The sequence below is a fragment of the Diabrotica virgifera genome, chromosome 7 (assembly GCF_917563875.1).
Source record: "Diabrotica virgifera virgifera chromosome 7, PGI_DIABVI_V3a".
Classification (NCBI taxonomy): domain Eukaryota; kingdom Metazoa; phylum Arthropoda; class Insecta; order Coleoptera; family Chrysomelidae; genus Diabrotica; species Diabrotica virgifera.
The window spans coordinates 125363025-125382570 of NC_065449.1; the positions used below are offsets into that span (position 1 = coordinate 125363025).

General features: G+C 35.7%; 1 protein-coding gene across 1 annotated transcript; it reads right to left on the reverse strand.

Moving 5' to 3' along the window:
* Positions 1–13468: 13468 nt before the first annotated feature.
* LOC126888589 (uncharacterized) lies at positions 13469–19133 on the reverse strand. Its single transcript, XM_050656941.1, has 2 exons — positions 17544–19133; positions 13469–13645 (listed from the first exon to the last, which is right to left on the reverse strand). Exons 1-2 carry the CDS (start codon positions 19131–19133, stop codon positions 13469–13471), a joined length of 1767 nt encoding a protein of 588 aa, XP_050512898.1.
* Between the last annotated feature and the right edge of the window lie 413 nt (positions 19134–19546).

Consider the following 19546-nt stretch of genomic DNA (forward strand, 5'->3'; position numbering starts at 1 on the left):
GTATCGTTGCTGGTGTCGGAGGAAAATGATGAAAGCCTTAACACTCTCGTGGAAAGATTTTGGAAGGTTGAAGAGATACCGATAATCCATACACCCGGGTCTGAAGCTGAAATGGCTGAGCGTATATTTAAAGAAACAACCAAGATATTGCCGGATGGCAGGTATCAAATCTCTATACCCTTTAGTTCTCAAAATGCGACGTCTAAACTAGGCGACTCTTATAGAATTGCGCAGAAAAGGTTTTTAAATGTTGAAAAAAGGCTGATTGCTAATCCCGAAGTATTTGCCCAATACCATTCTATTATAAATGATCATTTGAAGGTAGGAATTTCACAGATAGTCAAAGATCCTCATCCCGTGGTAGGTAAAGATCAACACTTCATTCCTCATTTTAATGTTTCGAAACAGAAAGCGGACGGTAGTATAGGTATTCGTGTGGTTTACGATGGTTCTTGTCCTACTTCTAACGGCATTGCTTTAAATGAAGTAATGTTAAATGGTGGCAATTTGCAGCCGTCATTGTTTTCAATTATATGTCGTTTCAGGATGTTTAAGTACGTTCTTACTGCCGATTTAAGTAACATGTATATGAACATTGCCATTGATCCCACACAACATGCATTATTGCGCATAATATGGCGCAATGATACCTCGGACCCATTGCAGATAATTGAGTATAAAAGGTTGTTATATGGGTTAAAATGCAGTTCATACATTAGTCAAAGAGTTTTAAAAGATATAGCGGACAATGCCCATGAAATGCCCTTGGCCACCAATGCGATTCAAAATCAGACATACATAGACGATATTTTAGCCGGTACCCAAACGTTAAATGACATGCAAGTGTTGTATGAACAATTGTCTACTGTTCTGAATGCAGCTTGTTTTTCTCTTCATAAGTTTAACTCAAATTCATCACAGTTCTTGATGTCTAACAATCTGGTAGCTCGCGATAATGTAGAAATTCACACTAACGAATCTCAAAATAGTAAAGTGTTAGGACTGCATTGGAATCCGCAAGAAGATAGTTTTTATTTTTCTAGTCCTCGTCATCTAATTGAAGGTAAGCTTACTAAACGTCGCATATTGTCAATAGTAAGTCAGTGTTTTGATCCAATAGGCATCATTAACCCATTTGTTTTAAAGGGAAAGCTGTTAATGCAAAAATTGTGGAAACTGAAAATTGGATGGGATGACGTCATCACGGACGATTCCATCATTAAGGAGTGGTTAAGGTTGGTCAATGGCTTTGAATCATTGAATATGTGTAAAATTGCGAGATGGTATTTTCATAACAAGTTAATACGAGAACAGGAGCTTCATATTTTCTCAGACGCCAGCAAGGATGCTTACAGTACATGTGCTTATATAAGGTCCCTTTATCTAGATGGATCAGTCTCGTCAAGTTTGGTCGCAGCAAAATCTCGGGTAGCTCCTTTAAAGGAAATTACAATTCCTCGATTGGAATTAGCAGGACTAGTGTTAGCTGCTAGGTTATTTGCAACTCTAAAACAGGTTTTTGAGAATGGCTTATCCTTTAGCTCATATCACATATATTCAGACAGCATGATAGTATTAAGTTGGTTAGCCAGTGATTCGTCTAAATGGAAACAGTATGTTGCGAATAGGGTAGCATTAATTAAGGAATTGACTCCAGAGGTACATTTTCATCATGTACCAGGATCATGCAATCCCGCGGATATAAATTCTCGAGGTTCCTTTCCTCAGGAACTGTCAAATAATTCTCTGTGGTTTTATGGTCCTTCTTTCTTACAAGAAAGGATTATTGACTACTCAAATTTAAAATTAATCTTACTAGACTCGTTACCGGAAGAAAAAACGGAACATTCTCGTTCACATCACGTCGCAATAGACGATGTGTTAGACTGGGTTGAGTTTTTCTCGCGATTTTCTGAATATGAAAGACTAGTTAAGGCCGTTAGCTATGTATTTCGGTTCGTTCATAATGCGCGTTTCAAGGGAAGAAATAGTAGCTTGCAGTCAGGCAAGGAAGTAACCGCGGATGAACGACTAAATGCAGAAAATTTTATCGTTAAAAGTCTCCAAAGAAAATATTTCAAAGCTGAATACAAGGTTCTTTTAGACAATCGCACAAGAAGCTCATCACGTATTTGGTCTCTATCTCCCTTCATCGATAATTCACGTGGACTTATATTGGTAGGTGGTCGGTTAAGCTCGTCTGAGCTGTCCTTTAACCATAAACATCCAGTTTTGATGCCAAAGGACGACCACACAGTCTCGCTTTTAATAAAGTCTGTGCATATATCACTCGGACACGCTGGAGTTCAAGCTACTCTAGCTAATATTCGGCAACGGTTTTGGGTAATAAACGGTTTAAATGAGGTCAAGAAGGTTATTCACCGATGTATTCTTTGTCATAGATTTCGAGCAAAATTTGCTACTCAAATGATGGCCGGTATGCACAAGGACCGAGTTCAAATTTGTAGACCATTTTCTAAAGTTAGTGTCGACTATGCCGGTTACTTTTTGTTAAAAACCTCTAAATTACGAAAGGCCGCTACTGAAAAGTGCTATATCGCCGTATTTGTTTGTATGGTGACAAAGGCTACACATCTCGAGGTTGTTACCAGCTTGTCAACCGATGCCTATCTAATGGCATTGAAAAGGTTTATAGCACGTAGGGGCAATCCTGCCCTTATATGGAGTGATAATGGTACAAATTTTTCTGGTGCAAGTAACAGATTCGTTGAATTGCACCACCTTTTTGCAAATAATGCAAACTCTAATTGCATCTTGGATTTCTGTGCAACAAATAGAATAGAATTTAAATTTATAGTACCTAAGGCACCACATTGGGCAGGTCTTCAAGAAGCCGCCGTAAAAAGCACGAAACGGCATTTATACCGAATAATGAAAAATCTCACAGTTACATATGAAGTTTTCTCTACAATCGTGACCCAAATAGAAGGAATTTTAAATTCGCGTCCTCTCTCCCCACTTTCTGAGGACCCAAATGATTATGGCTGCCTTACCCCTGGGCATTTTCTTATCGGAACTGCATTAACTGCTCATCCGGAAAAAGATCTCTCGCAACATAATTCGAATAGGTTGAATATATATCAGAAAATTTGTCAAGCTCGACAACTCTTTTGGAAAAGGTGGAAGTTAGAGTATCTTCATCAACTGCAACATCGACCTAAATGGTGTAAACCTGTTAAAAATATACAGATTAATGATCTAGTTATCTTACGCGACGACGATTCGCCTCCTCTTTGTTGGCCACTTGGACGTGTGATTGAGACATATCCCGGTAAGGATGGATTAGTCCGATCTATTAAAGTTAAAACTTCATCCGGGGAGTATGTTAGGCCCATTACACGTGTTTCACTTCTCCCGATTGATGATTCCAAACTCATGGAAGTTGGAATGTCATAGCCCAGGACATGATAGTCCAGTCATATTTGTAGTAGAGGTATTATGATTCAATTTTAGTTTTTAGCATTGTTACACAGTAGTATAAGATTTAGTTTACGGTTACATTCTGATCCATCTGGGATCTGGTCCTTCGAGATTTTTTTTTAGTTTATTAATTTATTTAGACATTTTGACAAGACATCGCCTTGTCAAGGCCGGCCAATATGTTCGAAACTCTCACAAAATATTCATAAAATTCAAAGAAGTACGTTCCTTATTTATGTTATCGTTCATATGCGGCATCTCCCATCTCTGGTAACGTCAAAGTGACAATTACAGAACAGAAATATATCTCCCGTAAAAGAAGGTCAAAAATTATCTCGTTGAAGAAAAAATTAGAACAGTAGCTCCAGAAGAGACAAGTATGTGTCTCACTCCTCGTTTAATATAGTGATAGTGGATACATAGTTATATCAGAAGACTCAAATACTCTCTCTCTCGTTAAGTATCACTACGAAAAACGACGTTAAAATTTTAGTCAACTTGGTTCCTCGTACAATTGGAGTGAAAGATTGCTGCATATCGAGGCAGAGGCAAGAGATATCCAGCTGGTGAGGTAAGGACATATTTATGAGCTCATAAAATAAAGGCCTAACGGACTATTTTCGTGCGCGGAACCATTTAAGAAACAATATCGTAGTTTTCTTTCATTCGTTCATTTTCATTAGTTTTAGTTTTTAATATATATGTATTACCGTTTTTTACTGTTCATAATTATTTATATTTAGGTACACATTATTTTATTTGCGTATATATCTTCTTCTTCTTCTTCATCTTTTTTATATAGAGGGAGAATTAGTTATATATGTATTAGTGATGTAACGAATGTCATTTTTTTAACATTCGCGAATACGAATGCGAATGCGAATATCTGCTACTGACATTCGCGAATGCGGATGCGAATGCGAATGTCCAGTTTTTTAAATTTGTTTCTATTTTTGTAATGTTTCCTAAATTTTTAATAAAAATTTAATTGATATTTAGTGTAAATCAATCTGAATCTTAAGCTTTACTACATAATACCAAATAATAAAAAAAAAGTGAAGGCTGATAATGTGATTATACAAGGTTAAATTCTATCTATCTATTGCCCTTCATTTGTCCAAAGTTGAACGTAGACCTCCCCCTTACTTTTCCACTCTTCTCGGTTCAGTGCTAATGTTGTCGATCTGGTCGCTGCGTATCTCTTTAGGTCATTCGACCATCTCGTCTGTGGTCTGCCCTTTCCTCTTTTGTAGTCCCAAGGTCTCCAGCTTCATTCCATCTTCCGACTCTTTGTCTGCTGTTGTGTCCTGCATATTTCCATTTGAGAGTAGCTGCATGTTTGAGGTTAAGTTACCTTTTCTTAATAAAAAAAGATGAGAAGTGAATAGATTTTGATTTTATTAACCTAATATTATCTTAAAATTATTTTTTTTCTGGTTTTCATATTCGCAAAACATTCGCACAAATTTCGCGAATGCGGATGCGAATGCGAATATGCAAAAACATGCGAATATTCGCGAATGCGAATGCGAATACGAATATTCGTTACATCACTAATATGTATATATTTTTCACTTTACTTTAATATTAATTGTTTAATTTAGAATAAATGTGTTAAATTCTCGTCTCGTCAAATTCATTTCTCTAAATTTATCACTTTAAGAAGCAGTCTCGCTGGTACTTTTAGTGGTATCAGCTAATTACCTTTCTCAGCGAACCAGCACCTATAGAACCTGAGATTGGAACAATTTCATTAAAGTGGAGTCTATTTACCAGCCTCATAACAACATTATTTGTTTCATTCGGGGGGAAAAGTACAGGTGACAACAAAAGACTAAAAATAGCCGAGTTGAAAAGACATTAAAGGGGCGTTTAAACACGGCGATAAGTTGTGCAACTAGTTGTGAGAACAAGTTGCTGTGATTTGTTGATGATTGAAACGCTGTTTAGACGCTGCGATAAGTTGACCACAACAAGTTGAAGAGGGGACCATTGTGTACATTAGACCCTTTTAGACCCTTCAATGAATTATACCTAGTTTTCATCATAAACAAATAGATCCTGTTACTTTCAAAATATAAAGGTTGGGTATGTTATACAGGGTATTTACAAAGTTATAACCAATTTTATATGAAAATCGTAACAAGTTCAACTCACTGTATAAATAAAAATAAGCACAACGGCAATGGTTTATTGATGCCATATTTTTTTATTTATTGTCAAAATTTTAAAAAATGATTGATATTGCTAATTTACTTTATATCTAATAAAGGGTGAGTTAAAACTCAAGTACATTATTTTTTCAGTAAAATTTGAATGGGATATCCTGTATTTTATATCACTTTTAAAAAGTACCATTACCGTACTTTAATTTGTATACAACATTACCTATGCGTACGTTCAGAGTGGAGCGAAGAAAGAGTGCAAGCAAAGAGCACAAGCAAAGAGCAAAGAAGTGCACGTTCAGAGTGGAGCGAAGAAAGAGTACGGGCAAAGAGCAAAGAAGTGCTAAACCAGAGTGGGAGCTGGTAGTTACGCGAGACGAGAGTTTAGTTCTTTCCCACTCGGCAGTCATAGATAGTTATTTTCTTTTTTTTTTAGAAAACTCCTCATTGAAAACGTGGTACTTCCTAACTCGCAGAAAATGTTAGAGAATTCATCGTAAAGGCAGGTATACATATGCGCACATATACATGTTCGTCAGATTAGTACATGTTTTCAAGTGGTGCACAAACGGCACGCACACGGCGCACCACAATCTAACTTCTGTCGGTTTTTCAACAAAAGCTTTGATGGTTCGCAATACGTATTTGGACGGGTTTGCGAGTGGTTTGTTGGTTTTGGCGCGCCTGAGTTGAAAATATCAAAAAAAAACATTCATAAATTAAAAATTTAACTTTGTTTCTGGTGAAGCAACACAGTTGGAAAAAGCAGATATAATATTATAATTGTCACCGGAAAGCGAAAAAGGTAACGCACAACTTGAAAGAACCTATAGATTTCTAACTTCGTTTCTGGTGAAGCAACGCAGTTGGAACAAGCAGATATATTATAACTGTGTCACCGGAAAGCGAAAAAGGTACCTCACAACTTGGAAGAGCCTATAGTTTTCTAACTTCGCTTCTGGTGAAGCAACAGGGTTGGAACATGCAGATATATTATAATTGTGTCAACGGAAAGTGAAAAAGGTAACTCACAACTTGGAAGACCCTATAGTTTTCTAACTTCGCTTCTGGTGAAGCAACGGAGTTGGAACAAGCAGATATATTATACTTGTGTCACCGGTAAGCGAAAAAGGTAACGCACAACTTGGAAGAACCTATAGTTTTCAGGGACTACCTTCTTCGCTTTCCGGTGACACAATTATAATATATCTGATTGTTCCAACTGCGTTGCTTCACCAGAAACGAAGTTAGAAAACTATAGGCTCTTCCAAGATATTCGTTACCTTTTTCGCTTTCCGGTGACACAATTAAAATATATCTGCTTGTTCCAACTGCGTTGCTTCACCAGAAACGAAGTTAGAAAACTATAGGCTATTCCAAGATATTCGTTACCTTTTTCGCTTTCCGGTGACACAATTATAATATATCTGCTTGTTCCAACTGCGTTACTTCACCAGAAACCAAGTTAGAAAACTATAGGATTTTCCAAGTTGTGCGTTACCTTTTTCGCTTTACGGTGACATAATTATAATATTATCTGCTTGTTCCAACTGTGTTGCTTCACCAGAAACGAAGTTAGAAAACTATAGGTTCTTCCAAGTTGTGCGTTACCTTTTTCGCTTTCCGGTGACACAGTTATAATATATCTGCTTGTTCAAACTGCGTTGCTTCACCAGAAACGAAGTTAGAAATATATAAGTTCTTTCAAGTTGTGCGTTACTTTTTTTGGCTTTCCGGTGACAATTATAATACTCTGCTTGTTCCAACTGCGTTGCTTCACCCGAAACAAAGTTAAATTTTTAATTTATGAATGTTTTTTTTATATTGATAACGAATTCCGAAGTGAAAGTCGAAACGTCAAGTAAACTTGATTTCAAACTCGAATTGTGGCTTATGTCCAAATAAAATAGTAAATGTTATTTTGTATTTCTCACGCCGGTAAGAAGACAACAATGAAATGACCTTTTTTACATTGGTCCGCATGTATATTTTTTATTTCAGCTTCGAGATGGATGACGTCACTAGTATGTAAATGCCACAAAATCATAATTTAAAAATAAAAATCGACCTGTTTCCGGATTTTTAGTCGTCGGTTTACGAAATAATGAAGTTATTCCATTTGGTTTTGCCACACTGTAGAACGTAGAACTTTGGAATTTTGAGAAAACTAATAAGTATTTTTGAGAAATTTAAACGCAGAATGAAAGATTTGCCTGAATGACACAATATGGAGAAATAAAAATATCGGAAAAGATATGAAAGGCAGAATTTACAACACAGTCATCAGAATAATAATGACATACGGTAGAAACACCCGACACAGAGAGGACTAAAAGATTGCTCGAAACAGCGGAGATGAAAACCCTTCGAAAAATCGATGGTGAGACTCTATGGGACAGAGCTAGAAGTGCAGATATACGACAGAAGACAGGGTAAGAAACAGAACAATAGAATGGAATGACCACATAAGCCGAATGACAACAGAGTAGTCAGGACAGCGAGAGACGGTTTCCCAATAGGCAGACGATCAGTGGTAAGACCACGAAAACGATGGAACGACAACTTACTAGAGGCACATTGAAAAAACAGACAGTCATGTCTATACAAAAAGAAGAAGAATAATTTATGAAAATTTTGATAATAAATAAAAAAAATGGCATCAATAATCCATTGCTTTTGTGCTTATTTTTATTTATACAATGAGTTAACTTGTTACAATTTTCATATAAAATTGGTTATAACTTTGTAAAATACCCTGTATAACATAACAATCCTTTATACTTTATACATTTGTAATGGCGAAGTTAAGAAGATTTTGAATATAAAATAAAATACAGGGTGTTCCAATAAAAAAAATTAAGTTTGGTCTGCCACTATGTTATCGAACACCCTATGTAACATTCTAATTAATTTTATAAATGTGAATCTCAAAGTTGGCTACAATTTTTGTTATTAACTTTTATTGCTATCTATTACTATAACGGATCTACGTAGCTTTACCCCACTAATCAATCACCCTGTACATTTAATTGGATATGTAAATAAATTCTAATTCGGTAAGATTCTCTTAAATTGATGCAACCCAACTCCAATGATAAATCGCTGTACCGTTTAGACACGACGATTCAATCCAAGTTGATTCAATCCGATACCAACCTCAACCCAACTCCAACTTTGATAAGTCGTGCGATGCACCGTTTACACACAATTATAAGTTGCAACAACTCGATTGACCTTGATAAGTTGTTTGATTTATCGCTGTGTCTAAACGCCCCTTTAAAGAACAAGCAAAATAATATGAACTGTAATAGTAATACCATGTAATAGGCTAAGGTACTCAAAAATAAAAATATTAAGAATACAAGAATGTTTTGATATGATTTGGTTGGTTATTTTAATTAGATAATACAAATACAAATTCAATTTAAAAACTGGCTGCGGCCTCCTTTTGCTTGCGGCCCTAGGCCGCGACCTAGTTGGCCTAGTGGTAAATCCGGCACTGATTAATAATGGTTTCCATTAGGGTAAAACTAAAATCATTTTAATTTTGTTTCGTATGATTAGAAATATTCGATGTTTATTGCATTTCTGATTAAATTATCGTGAATAGAGTTCAGAAGATCACTGTGTTTATAAAGTGGAACTACAGATGTTCTAACCAATTGCAATTAGAGATAACAATTTTAATTACATTTCCAAACAGTATATTTGATATTATAGCATGTTATATCAAAACCATGCACTTTATGATATCTATTTTTAATAAAAGTGTCAAAGTAGTAAAATTTAATATTCGGTCATTCCAAGTGAATGTTGACAATAACGACTAATTCCGTTTTCTTCTTAAATGGAGTTCTAAAGTGATAAAATATGATACTTCAAGTATGTGGTTTTTACTCTTAAATGCATAATTTTTGGAAATTTTCTGAAAATAATGTTAATGGATCGAAATGGTATAAGGAAAAACGAAAAGAATCATTAAAAAATTTCTATTTAATTCCAATGTTCGTTTTCCCGGAAAAATGCATATATTGCCGAAAGGCAACATTGCGTACGAAATGACAGAAATGACCTTAAGTAGTTAGTCAATCTGAAAGTGCTACACCACACTATCTACATGTCGTGTGTGAAGCCCTTACAACCCGGATAAGTACACCGCATCTTATTTTCCTCTATTACTGGTCAATGGCTGTATTGGTCTCTTCTGATACCTTTTTGGTGTAATGTACTGAGCAGGTCCTTTTTCCTTTTTATTTTGTATCTTGCCTTTACGATTACTGACTTGACGAATGTGTGGCGAATAACGTGGATTTGTAGGCATTTATGTCAGACAAAATGGTCTCTTATGCCGTTTCATCGCCTTTATGAAGGCTTGAATTCACATTTTCACGTCCGCTACTGGGGAGATTTCTTTGTATACCAGAGAAATCTTTTCCTTTATTTCATATAGATGTAGTACATAGTGTACTGAAGCTTTGTTAGTTTATTAGACTACGAAGGCATACGGAATTCTATTCCGCTCTGAACATCCATCTAGATGCTCCTGACGAATCCAGATATGAGGACGAAACACGTGTAGGGCATCGATGGTTTTCAGAGTGAAATAGAATGCAATCGCCGATTTTCTCATATCACGGTTTCTCCGCACTTCACGAATGTGTGGCGAATAGCGTGGATTTGTAGACATATATGTGAGACAAAATGGTCTCTTATGCCGTTTCATCGCCTTTATGAAGGCTTGAATTCACACTTTCACGTCCGCTACTGGGGATAGTGATGAGCAAAACAAGAACAAGACCAAGACCAGGCTAGTCTTGGTCTTGGTCTTGTTCTTGGTCTTGCAGCTAAAAGGCAGTCTTGGTCTTGGTCTTGCACTAGCCGGTCTTGTTCTTGGTCTTGGTCTTGCTGCAAGAGTTTTGCTGGTCTTGCTTTTTTGGTAGTAATAATTTGAACCAAACAATTTCGAATAAAATGTACATTGAAATAAATAAAGATGTGAAGAATGAAACTATATTTTTTTCTTTAAAATTTTAACAGAATGTAGAATGTAGTTTCAAACGGATACCAATTTTAACATTATACATTCACCTAATGACCTAATTATTTCTCTCTATATAAAGAGATTAGAGTATATTTTTATAATGATTATGTTTATCAGTAGGAAAAACCTGCATTTACAACCCTTGTTGCAATTGCCGGCCTTCGGTTGTGTCACGTTGTGTTTTGCATGCTGTCGATACCTGCCGCCTGCCTTCAGACCACGTCTTGAGTCTGGATTAGTGTTTATTGCCCCTGTACTTTAATAAAATTTTAAAGAAAAAGAGCTTCTTAAAGGTGCCACAAATGGTCGGCGACCTTCAATTCACGGATTTTACGAAAAGGGATAAACGGTTTATAGTTGTTAACAGATAATGATCTGCTCCTTTCACTCGAACACTCTAGTATTTATCCAACGAGGGTCAAATGTATGAACATAAATTAAATTTTTTTAAGAGAACACAAAAATCAAATATTTTTTACTCTATTTAATCATTATTTAATATAATTAACTTTTTTTATAAACTAACTAAAACATACTTTTTAGTAAATACGTACATATTTACCATACCTATTTATAGACCTAATATTATAACATAATAACTAAACCCAATGGGGAGTTATAAACGCTTAATTCTGTAATTTGTTATCTTGCAGTTCTTTAATTTTATTTAAACTACATTGCTCTCGTAACACGAGTTATTCGCACTTTTTATTTTCACATATTTTTGGATTGAATACCCATTATGACATTTAAAAAGTTGAAAATATTCGGATGTGGGTAGTAAAAACTAGAATTTAAAACACACTGAAATGATGCGCATGCATTTCAAGTGCGGCACATACTATTTGTACTACTGGCCCTTTCTGGGGAAAACCTAGATTCTTCCAAATAGTTTTCAACTATGAAATCAGTAAAATTATTTACACGTTTGTCATCCGGGATTTTCACAAATAATTCAACTTCCAACTTTCGATGATTGTAAAAAATTAATCCAAAAAATAATTTAAAAAATTTCCCAGTATCGGAATTTTTGTCATTATATTCAGAAACTGAATCTAAGCTTTGGATTTTGCGATACCAAGCTTGACACATTACAATCGACAACCAGTTATTTTTTAATCAGGCCACAATGCTTTCACAGCATTGTGAATCCCTTTTCAAAATCTAATATGATATTTTTTGTATTCATTTTAAATTTAACGACCTACATTTTTCCTCGATTATGCGAAAAGAATTGAAATAAGTGTCAGTATTTTTATTAGACAAAAAAGCGAAAACTACTGGTAAATAAAAACCGTTTTTAATTGCATTTTTTAATGGATTACCCTATCTATAATTACATTTTTTTGTCTTACAAGTAATTTCAATTGTCCTTGAACTGTCGCCGTTTGAAAACTTGCCTTCTGGACACTTTGAAGGTTGAGAAAATGCAAACCGTTTGACTTAATCAAAACGGCGTAAAAATATAACCAAAATATTATGTATTTTAAAAATTCGATATTGTTTAAGGTTTCTTACAATGTCAGTATATATTATTGAACTAAAAAATAAAGTTAAATAATAAAAACCAATTTTTCTCAAAAAAGTGCAAGAGTCTTGCAGGTTGGTCTTGGTCTTGCGTGGTCTTGCAAGGTTCGGTCTTGGTCTTGGTCTTGTTCTTGCAAGCTTGGTCTTGGTCTTGCAACCAAAAGGCGGACTTGGTCTTGGTCTTGCTGCAAGACCAAGACCAAGACCAGTCTCGCTCATTACTAACTGGGGAGATTTCTTTGTATACCAGAGAAATCTTTTCCTTTATTTCATATACAGGGTGTTTCATTGGGAAAGTAACATACGGTTACTGTAGAAAGAGGACACTTAGGCGGTCTTAAAAATACCATACTTAATGGGTGTTACTTCATTAATAACAAAGATACTGGGTGTTTTATCTATTTTTCCATTTCCTTGTTTGGTTCGTAACTTTTTAACGACACTGTATATTTATTTTATATTTGGCACGCAAATATTATTTAAGGTTTACAATCAATTAATTTATTTACAGTTGTAAAAAATTCAGGTCCGGATTAAAAAATATTGGAAAAATATGCCAACCCAAAAACAACACTATGTACATTAATTTTTTTTTAAATGGATTTTGCATTTGAAAACAACATGAAAAACTAAATTTAGTGGTATACTTTGAATTTTCGGCAAAATGATTTTTCTGGTAAAATTTTGAATTGGAATTCTGAAATTATGTGTAATGCGAGAGCTTGAAGTAGAAAAACATTGAAATACGACTTACAACTTGTTAACCACACTGTATATTTATTTTATGTTTAACACGCGAATATTTTTTAAGGTGTCCAATCAATTAATTTATTTACAATGATAAAAAATCCAGGGCCGGATTAAAAAATATTTGAGATATGTTCCGACCCAAAAAAACACACTGTATATAAAACTTTTTAAAATAGGTTTTACATTTGAAAAGAGGATGAAAAACTACATTTAGTGGTGTACGTTGAATTTTCGGCAAAATGATTTTTCTGGTAAAATTTTGAATTTGAATTCTGATATTATGTGAATTGCGAAACTCGAAGTAAAAAAAAAATTACAATGTGACCTAATTTTAATTAATACCATTATTTAATCTAAATTTGGTAAAATATTTATATTTCAGTGGTTTTTTATTATGGCTACAAATAATTCATAACAAATATTCACCTTTAATTATATTGAATAAATAATAAAGAGTCCACAAAAACTACATAACTTTTATCAACGAACTATCTTATAATTAAAAAACAAAACAGAAAAAATTTGCTGAAAAATAATTTAATAATTATTTTTCCTCTACCAATCCATCTATTGGGAAAATTGTCGAATAAAAATCTCTAACTATGCGTCTGTAGTATGGTGAAGCACCATCATGTTGAAAGTATATTCCACCTGTATTGATATGTTCATCATCTAGAAATACTGTAGCTGACGCTTGAAATGTTCTGTATTTACTGAATAACTATTGAAAAACACTATAAATGCTAATGTATTTATTGCTATAGTGACAAAATTGTATGTAGTGTACTACCCTGAAGACGAATGAGTACTCGTCTTTCCCCTCAGTCGGGGTGATGATCGCACGCATCCACGATGCGCTCTGACTCAAATTAAAATTGGGGGTGAGTGGCGCGTATTGAAATACGTTTCAAATATGTCAACACAAATTATGCAAGTACATATACAACATGAATGAAGGAAATACATATAAATAAGATAAAATACATAAATGAGATAAAAAAAATGGTTATGAGAATAAAGCAAAGTGTTCAATATAAGTGAAAACTTAAATGTTCGGTAGTGAAAATAACGAAAGTCTTTAATATAAGTAAGCTTAAATGTTCGGTAGTGGTGAAATGTTCTTAACCGCGCGTTTGTATTCGCCGCGAGCTGTTTTCACTGACACTACGCGAGTCACACCATCTTGTCCTGGATGAATGGCAGTCACACGGCCTAATGGCCAACACAGAGGTGGAAACCGCATGTCCTTGATTAAAACTAATTGTCCCATTTGTATGTTAGGTGAAGGGTCAGAAAACCATTTCTGACGTTGCTGTAACTCTCCCATGTATTCTTTGGACCAGCGATGCCATAGGTGCTGGTGCATCATCTGAAGATGTTGATAACGAGACAATCGGTTCGTAGATATGTCCGTCAGGTCTGGTTCAGGCAATGCAGTGAATGGTCTGCCGATGATAAAATGAGCTGGTGTAATGGGATTTAAATCATTGGGATTGGAGCTAAGAGGTGAGAGTGGTCGGGAATTTAATACTGACTCTACTTGAATTAAAAGTGTTTGAAATTCCTCAAAAGTGAGTATGTTGTTTTTCATTGTTCGGCGTAAATGCACTTTCATTGATTTTACGCCCGCCTCCCAAATTCCCCCGAAATGTGGAGAATTTGCCGGAATGAATTTCCAAACTATTTGATCGTTAGCGCAGAATGAAGCTAGCTCAGCCTCATTATTGAGTAAAAAATTTGAAATTGCATCCAACTCACTCTTGGCTCCTGTGAAATTAGTGCCATTATCCGAAAATAATTGCAAGGGCCGGCCTCTTCTAGCTATAAAGCGCTTGAGGCAGGTAATGAATGCTTCGGAAGTAAGACTTGTGGCTATCTCCAGATGAATAGCCTTGGTTGTAAGGCATATAAAGAGGCAAACCCAATTTTTAAACGTCTTGCACCCCCGACCCTTCCTATCCTTTAGGAGAAAGGGCCCAGCGTAATCCACGCCAGTTGAATGGAAGGGAAACGTTTGAGTAACCCGCTCCTTGGGAAGATCACCCATTATAGGGGTTTGAAAAGAGGGTTTTGCCCTGAAACATGTTATGCAACTATGCACTCTTTGCGAGCAATGTTGCGGCCGGAAATGGGCCAAAACCTGTCCCTAACAGAAGAAAGTAAATGGTTGGGACCTGATGTTCATCAATGAAAAGTAATTTTGTAAAATGCGAATCTTTGGGAAGTAGAATAGGATGGCGTTTTTCGAATGACCATGAGGCATGTTTGAGTCTACCTCCAACTCGCAAAATACCCATGTCTTCCAAAAACGGCGAAAGAAACTTAAGAGTACCCTTTTTTATTGGGCATGATTCTCTCAACAATTTTATTTCTGAACTGAAATATTCAGCTTGAATTATCTTTGAAAGAATGTTCAACGCATTTGACAGTTCTTCACTGCTCAGTGGCCCGTGGCACTTATCGTTACCTGGTTTGAGGTTATGAATAAAACGTAAACAAAATGCCATAGAGCGATGAAGTCTTGAGAAATTTGAAAATCGTTCAATATCTATTATTGCAGTACCTCTTATTGTAGTTTGTAGCACTTGAGGGGTTTTTATTTCAGGAAGTTCCGTTTCCTTGAAAACGGAAGCAATGGGCCAATTCACTGAGGGAAGAGAAAGCCAGTCTGGACCATGCCACCATAAAGAAGATGCAAATAATGAAGTTGGAGTGACACCTCGTGACAATAGATCTGCAGGGTTCGAAGATGAATTGACGTGGTACCAATTTTCACATGAAGTTTTGCTCTGAATTTCAGATATCCTGTTTGCAACAAATGTTTTTAGTGAAGAAGAGGATATGTTTATCCAGCCCAAGACTATTGTAGAATCCGTCCAATGAAATATGCCACTGAAAGATATGGTGAGCGCCCTCTGAATATGATGGGACAATTTGGCGGCTACAAGAGCACCGCACAATTCCAATCGAGGAATTGTAAGAGCCTTGATTGGACTCACCTTGGATTTGGCACAAAGTAGATGAACATGAACATTGCCTTGAATGTCAATTGTGCGAATGTATGCGCAGGCACCATAAGCCTTCTCACTTGCATCGCAAAAAGTGTGGAGTTCAGTTACAACAGGGTTGTTACATCTTATATGTCTAGGAATCGTAAAGGTATTAATATGATTGAGCTCATCACGAAGATTTACCCACACTGTGTGGATATATGCTGGGACGGACTCATCCCAAGATAACCGTTCCGTCCATAGTTTTTGAAGAAGAATTTTTGCTATTATGACACAAGGACTTAGTAAACCTAATGGATCAAAGATCTGTGAGACACTGGATAAAATTAGGCGTTTTGTAACGGTTTTGGAAGAGTTGCCTAATAAAACCTCTGAATTGTAGGTTAGGACATCTGACGAAGATGACCAAAATATGCCCAATGTTTTTGTATTTTCCTTGGAACCTAAGTTCAATGTGTGTAATTGCACATTGGAATCTGAAATATGTTTAAGGGCTTGAGGTTCGTTAGATATCCACTTCCGTAATTTAAAACAACCTTGTTTGAGGATTGAAGATACATCTTTGCAAATATTGGACAGGTCTGTTAATGAATCAGAGCCTGTGAGTAGATCGTCTACATAGAAGTCGTTTTGGATGACCTTGGATGGGACTGGATATGAATTCATATTTTCTAAAGCCAATTGAAAAATGGATCTTATGGCTAGATATGACGCTGAAGATGTGCCATACGTAACCGTATTTAATTGAAATTCCAAAAGAGGATCTGAAGGTTTTTCTCTCCACAGAATTTGTTGAAGATTTCTTTGTGGAGGATGAATTGAAACTTGCCGATACATTTTGCATATATCAGCTGAAACGACATATGTATGTTGCCTGAAACGAAGTAAGATGTGAAAGAGATCATTTTGAATGGTTGGTCCTACCATTTGTATATCATTTAAGGACCAGCCTGAAGATGAAGAACAAGAACCATCGAATACAACCCGTAATTTGGTTGTAAGTGAATCTGCCTTCAATACGCCATGATGTGGCAAAAAGAACTGTGTTGTATTATTCGACGGGTCTACCTTGGACATGTGCCCTAACTCTTTATATTCTCTCATGAATGAAGTGTATAATTCTCGAAGCTGTGCATTCCGCTGAAGTTTACGTTCTAGACCATGAAACCTTTTAAGTGCAATAGATCTTGAGTCACCTAGTCTAGAAATAGGTTCTTTTAAGGGTATTGAGACCACGAAGCGACCTTCATTGTCTCTGTAGTGTGTAGAAGTAAACATATCTTCACAAGATTTCTCTTCTGGAGACTGAATTAAGTCAGAACACTCCTCTATTTCCCAAAAGCGAGCAAGCTGACTTTGTATGTTTAAGTTTTGTGAATAACTTGGAGAAGAACTGGATCGGTCTGAAAGAAGAGGCTTTGAAAGTGGACCACTAACTATCCAACCGAACTTAGTTTTATGAAGAAACGGACCTGAAGGTTTAAGACGAATCTGTCCTATGCATAATGTTTCCCAAAACAACTCAGCACCTATGAGAAGATCAATTTGTTTGGGAATGTGAAAATCAGGATCTGCTAATTTATGACATGTAGGTATCGAAAGAGATACTGGATCAATAGGAGCTTCGGGTACAACATCGCATATTTCTGGAGCTACCAAACAGACTAAAGAAGCAGTAAATGGAGTGTTTTTAGACACAATTTGAATTTGACAAACAGCCTGAATTTTGGATTCCACCTTGAATGCCCCTGAAATCGTAATATTTGTAGGCTTTCTTGGTAGTGCAAGTTTATGGCATAAATGTGAACTAATGAAATTAGACTGGCTCCCTGGATCTAAAAGTGCTCTGCAATCATGACGATTTCCCTTTGAATCAACTACCTCTAACAAGACAGTGGATAGAAGTACCTGTTTTGAACTTAAATTAAATGTAAATAGAGACTGTTGCGTATTGGTGTTAGATGTAGAAGGTTCGGAAACGTGCAACAGAGAATGATGCTTAACAGTACAATTTTTGCAATGACCAAAGTTACAATTGTTTACCTGATGCCCCCGATTTAGACAGTTAACGCACAAATTGGATTTTTCGACTAAATCGGTTCGTTCAGGCACAGACAACCTTAGAAACTTTGTACATGTATAAATTTTGTGATTTGGAGCATCGCATGATGCACAAGTACGATTTGAGATGTGATAACTTCTCTGAACATGAGAATTAGATCTATTACTAGACTCTGCTGGTGGTTTAGAAGTTTGTCCCTTTACGTTTTGGCTTGAATTTGCCTCTGTAGGGTTTTCCTCCATTCTTTTGAGCATTTTTGACTTTTGTTTCAAAAATGTGAGAAAAGCTTCCAACTTAGGAGTATCATTCATGAAATCCTTTGATTCCCATTCTCTAATTGTCACTGGATCAAGTTTAGTGAATACCAAATATATAATTAAAGTATCCCATGATTCTGTAGGCTGTCCTAATGACTTTAAAGACCTTAAGTGCATCCTCACATGATCTACCAAGTGGCTTAAACTCTTTGAAGATTCCTTTTTTACAGGATGGATATCGAATAAAGCCTTGGTATGTACATGCAACAATGCCCTCTTGTCAGTATATTGGTCACACAATAAATCCCAAGCTATCGGAAAATTGTCATGTGTGACCTGGATATTGGCGATAACTTCAAATGCCTCACCCTTCAAAGCATTCTTTAGATAGTGAAATTTCTGTACATTGCTAATGGAAAGGTTGCTATTTATCAAGCTATCAAAGCTATCGCGAAACTGGAGCCATTCACCTGCCTCTCCTGAATATATTGGCAGATTTAGGGCCGGTAATCGTACTTCTGATGAGCTAGGGAATCTGCTATTTTCTGGATTGGAAACCAAAGCTGAACCTACATTATCTGTACTATTTTCCTTGGCAAGACCTTGCGCTTTTGAAATAATTGAATAAAAGTCGTTTTCAAATGCCTTGCGCTTGTCATACTCGCCTTGTAAGTCTTCTTCTTTCACCGAGCATTCAATGCCTACCTGAAGCTCAGAAAATTCCGCGAGTAGGCTTTCAATATCCGAAAGTCTGTTTTTTAAGACTCTATCGTCTATTGAATCGATTTGTGTCATGCATTTTTCAACGTATATCTGAAAATTTGCTAGTCGCGCTTCTAAGCTACCTCGCTTGACACGTAATGTTTTTAAATGTTCCATTTTATTTATTAACAAAAAAAACAACAAGTTTTATTTAAAAGTGCAAATAGAATTTAACTAAAATAAAACCGAATACTAAATATGACTGTACTATATAAATATGCGATATAATATTGTGTAATTATTTTTATATTTAATAAATAAGTATAGCGTAAGATAAATAAAATGAAATATGTAATTGAATTAAAATTAAAACATGTTAAAATGTCTTTAAATTGCTTTCATTGAAATTGAAAAATGGTATAGGAAAACGGTAAATAAGGATTATATTATTAGCTCTGAATATTTGTATAATAGGTACCTGACCAGAGAATATTTGTCTGTTCTCGCCTCGATGTGGTCGTTGCGATCGGCCAGTTGAAGAATCGAAGAATCCTACCATGCAGATGAATGATGAATCGTTTGATGGCTGC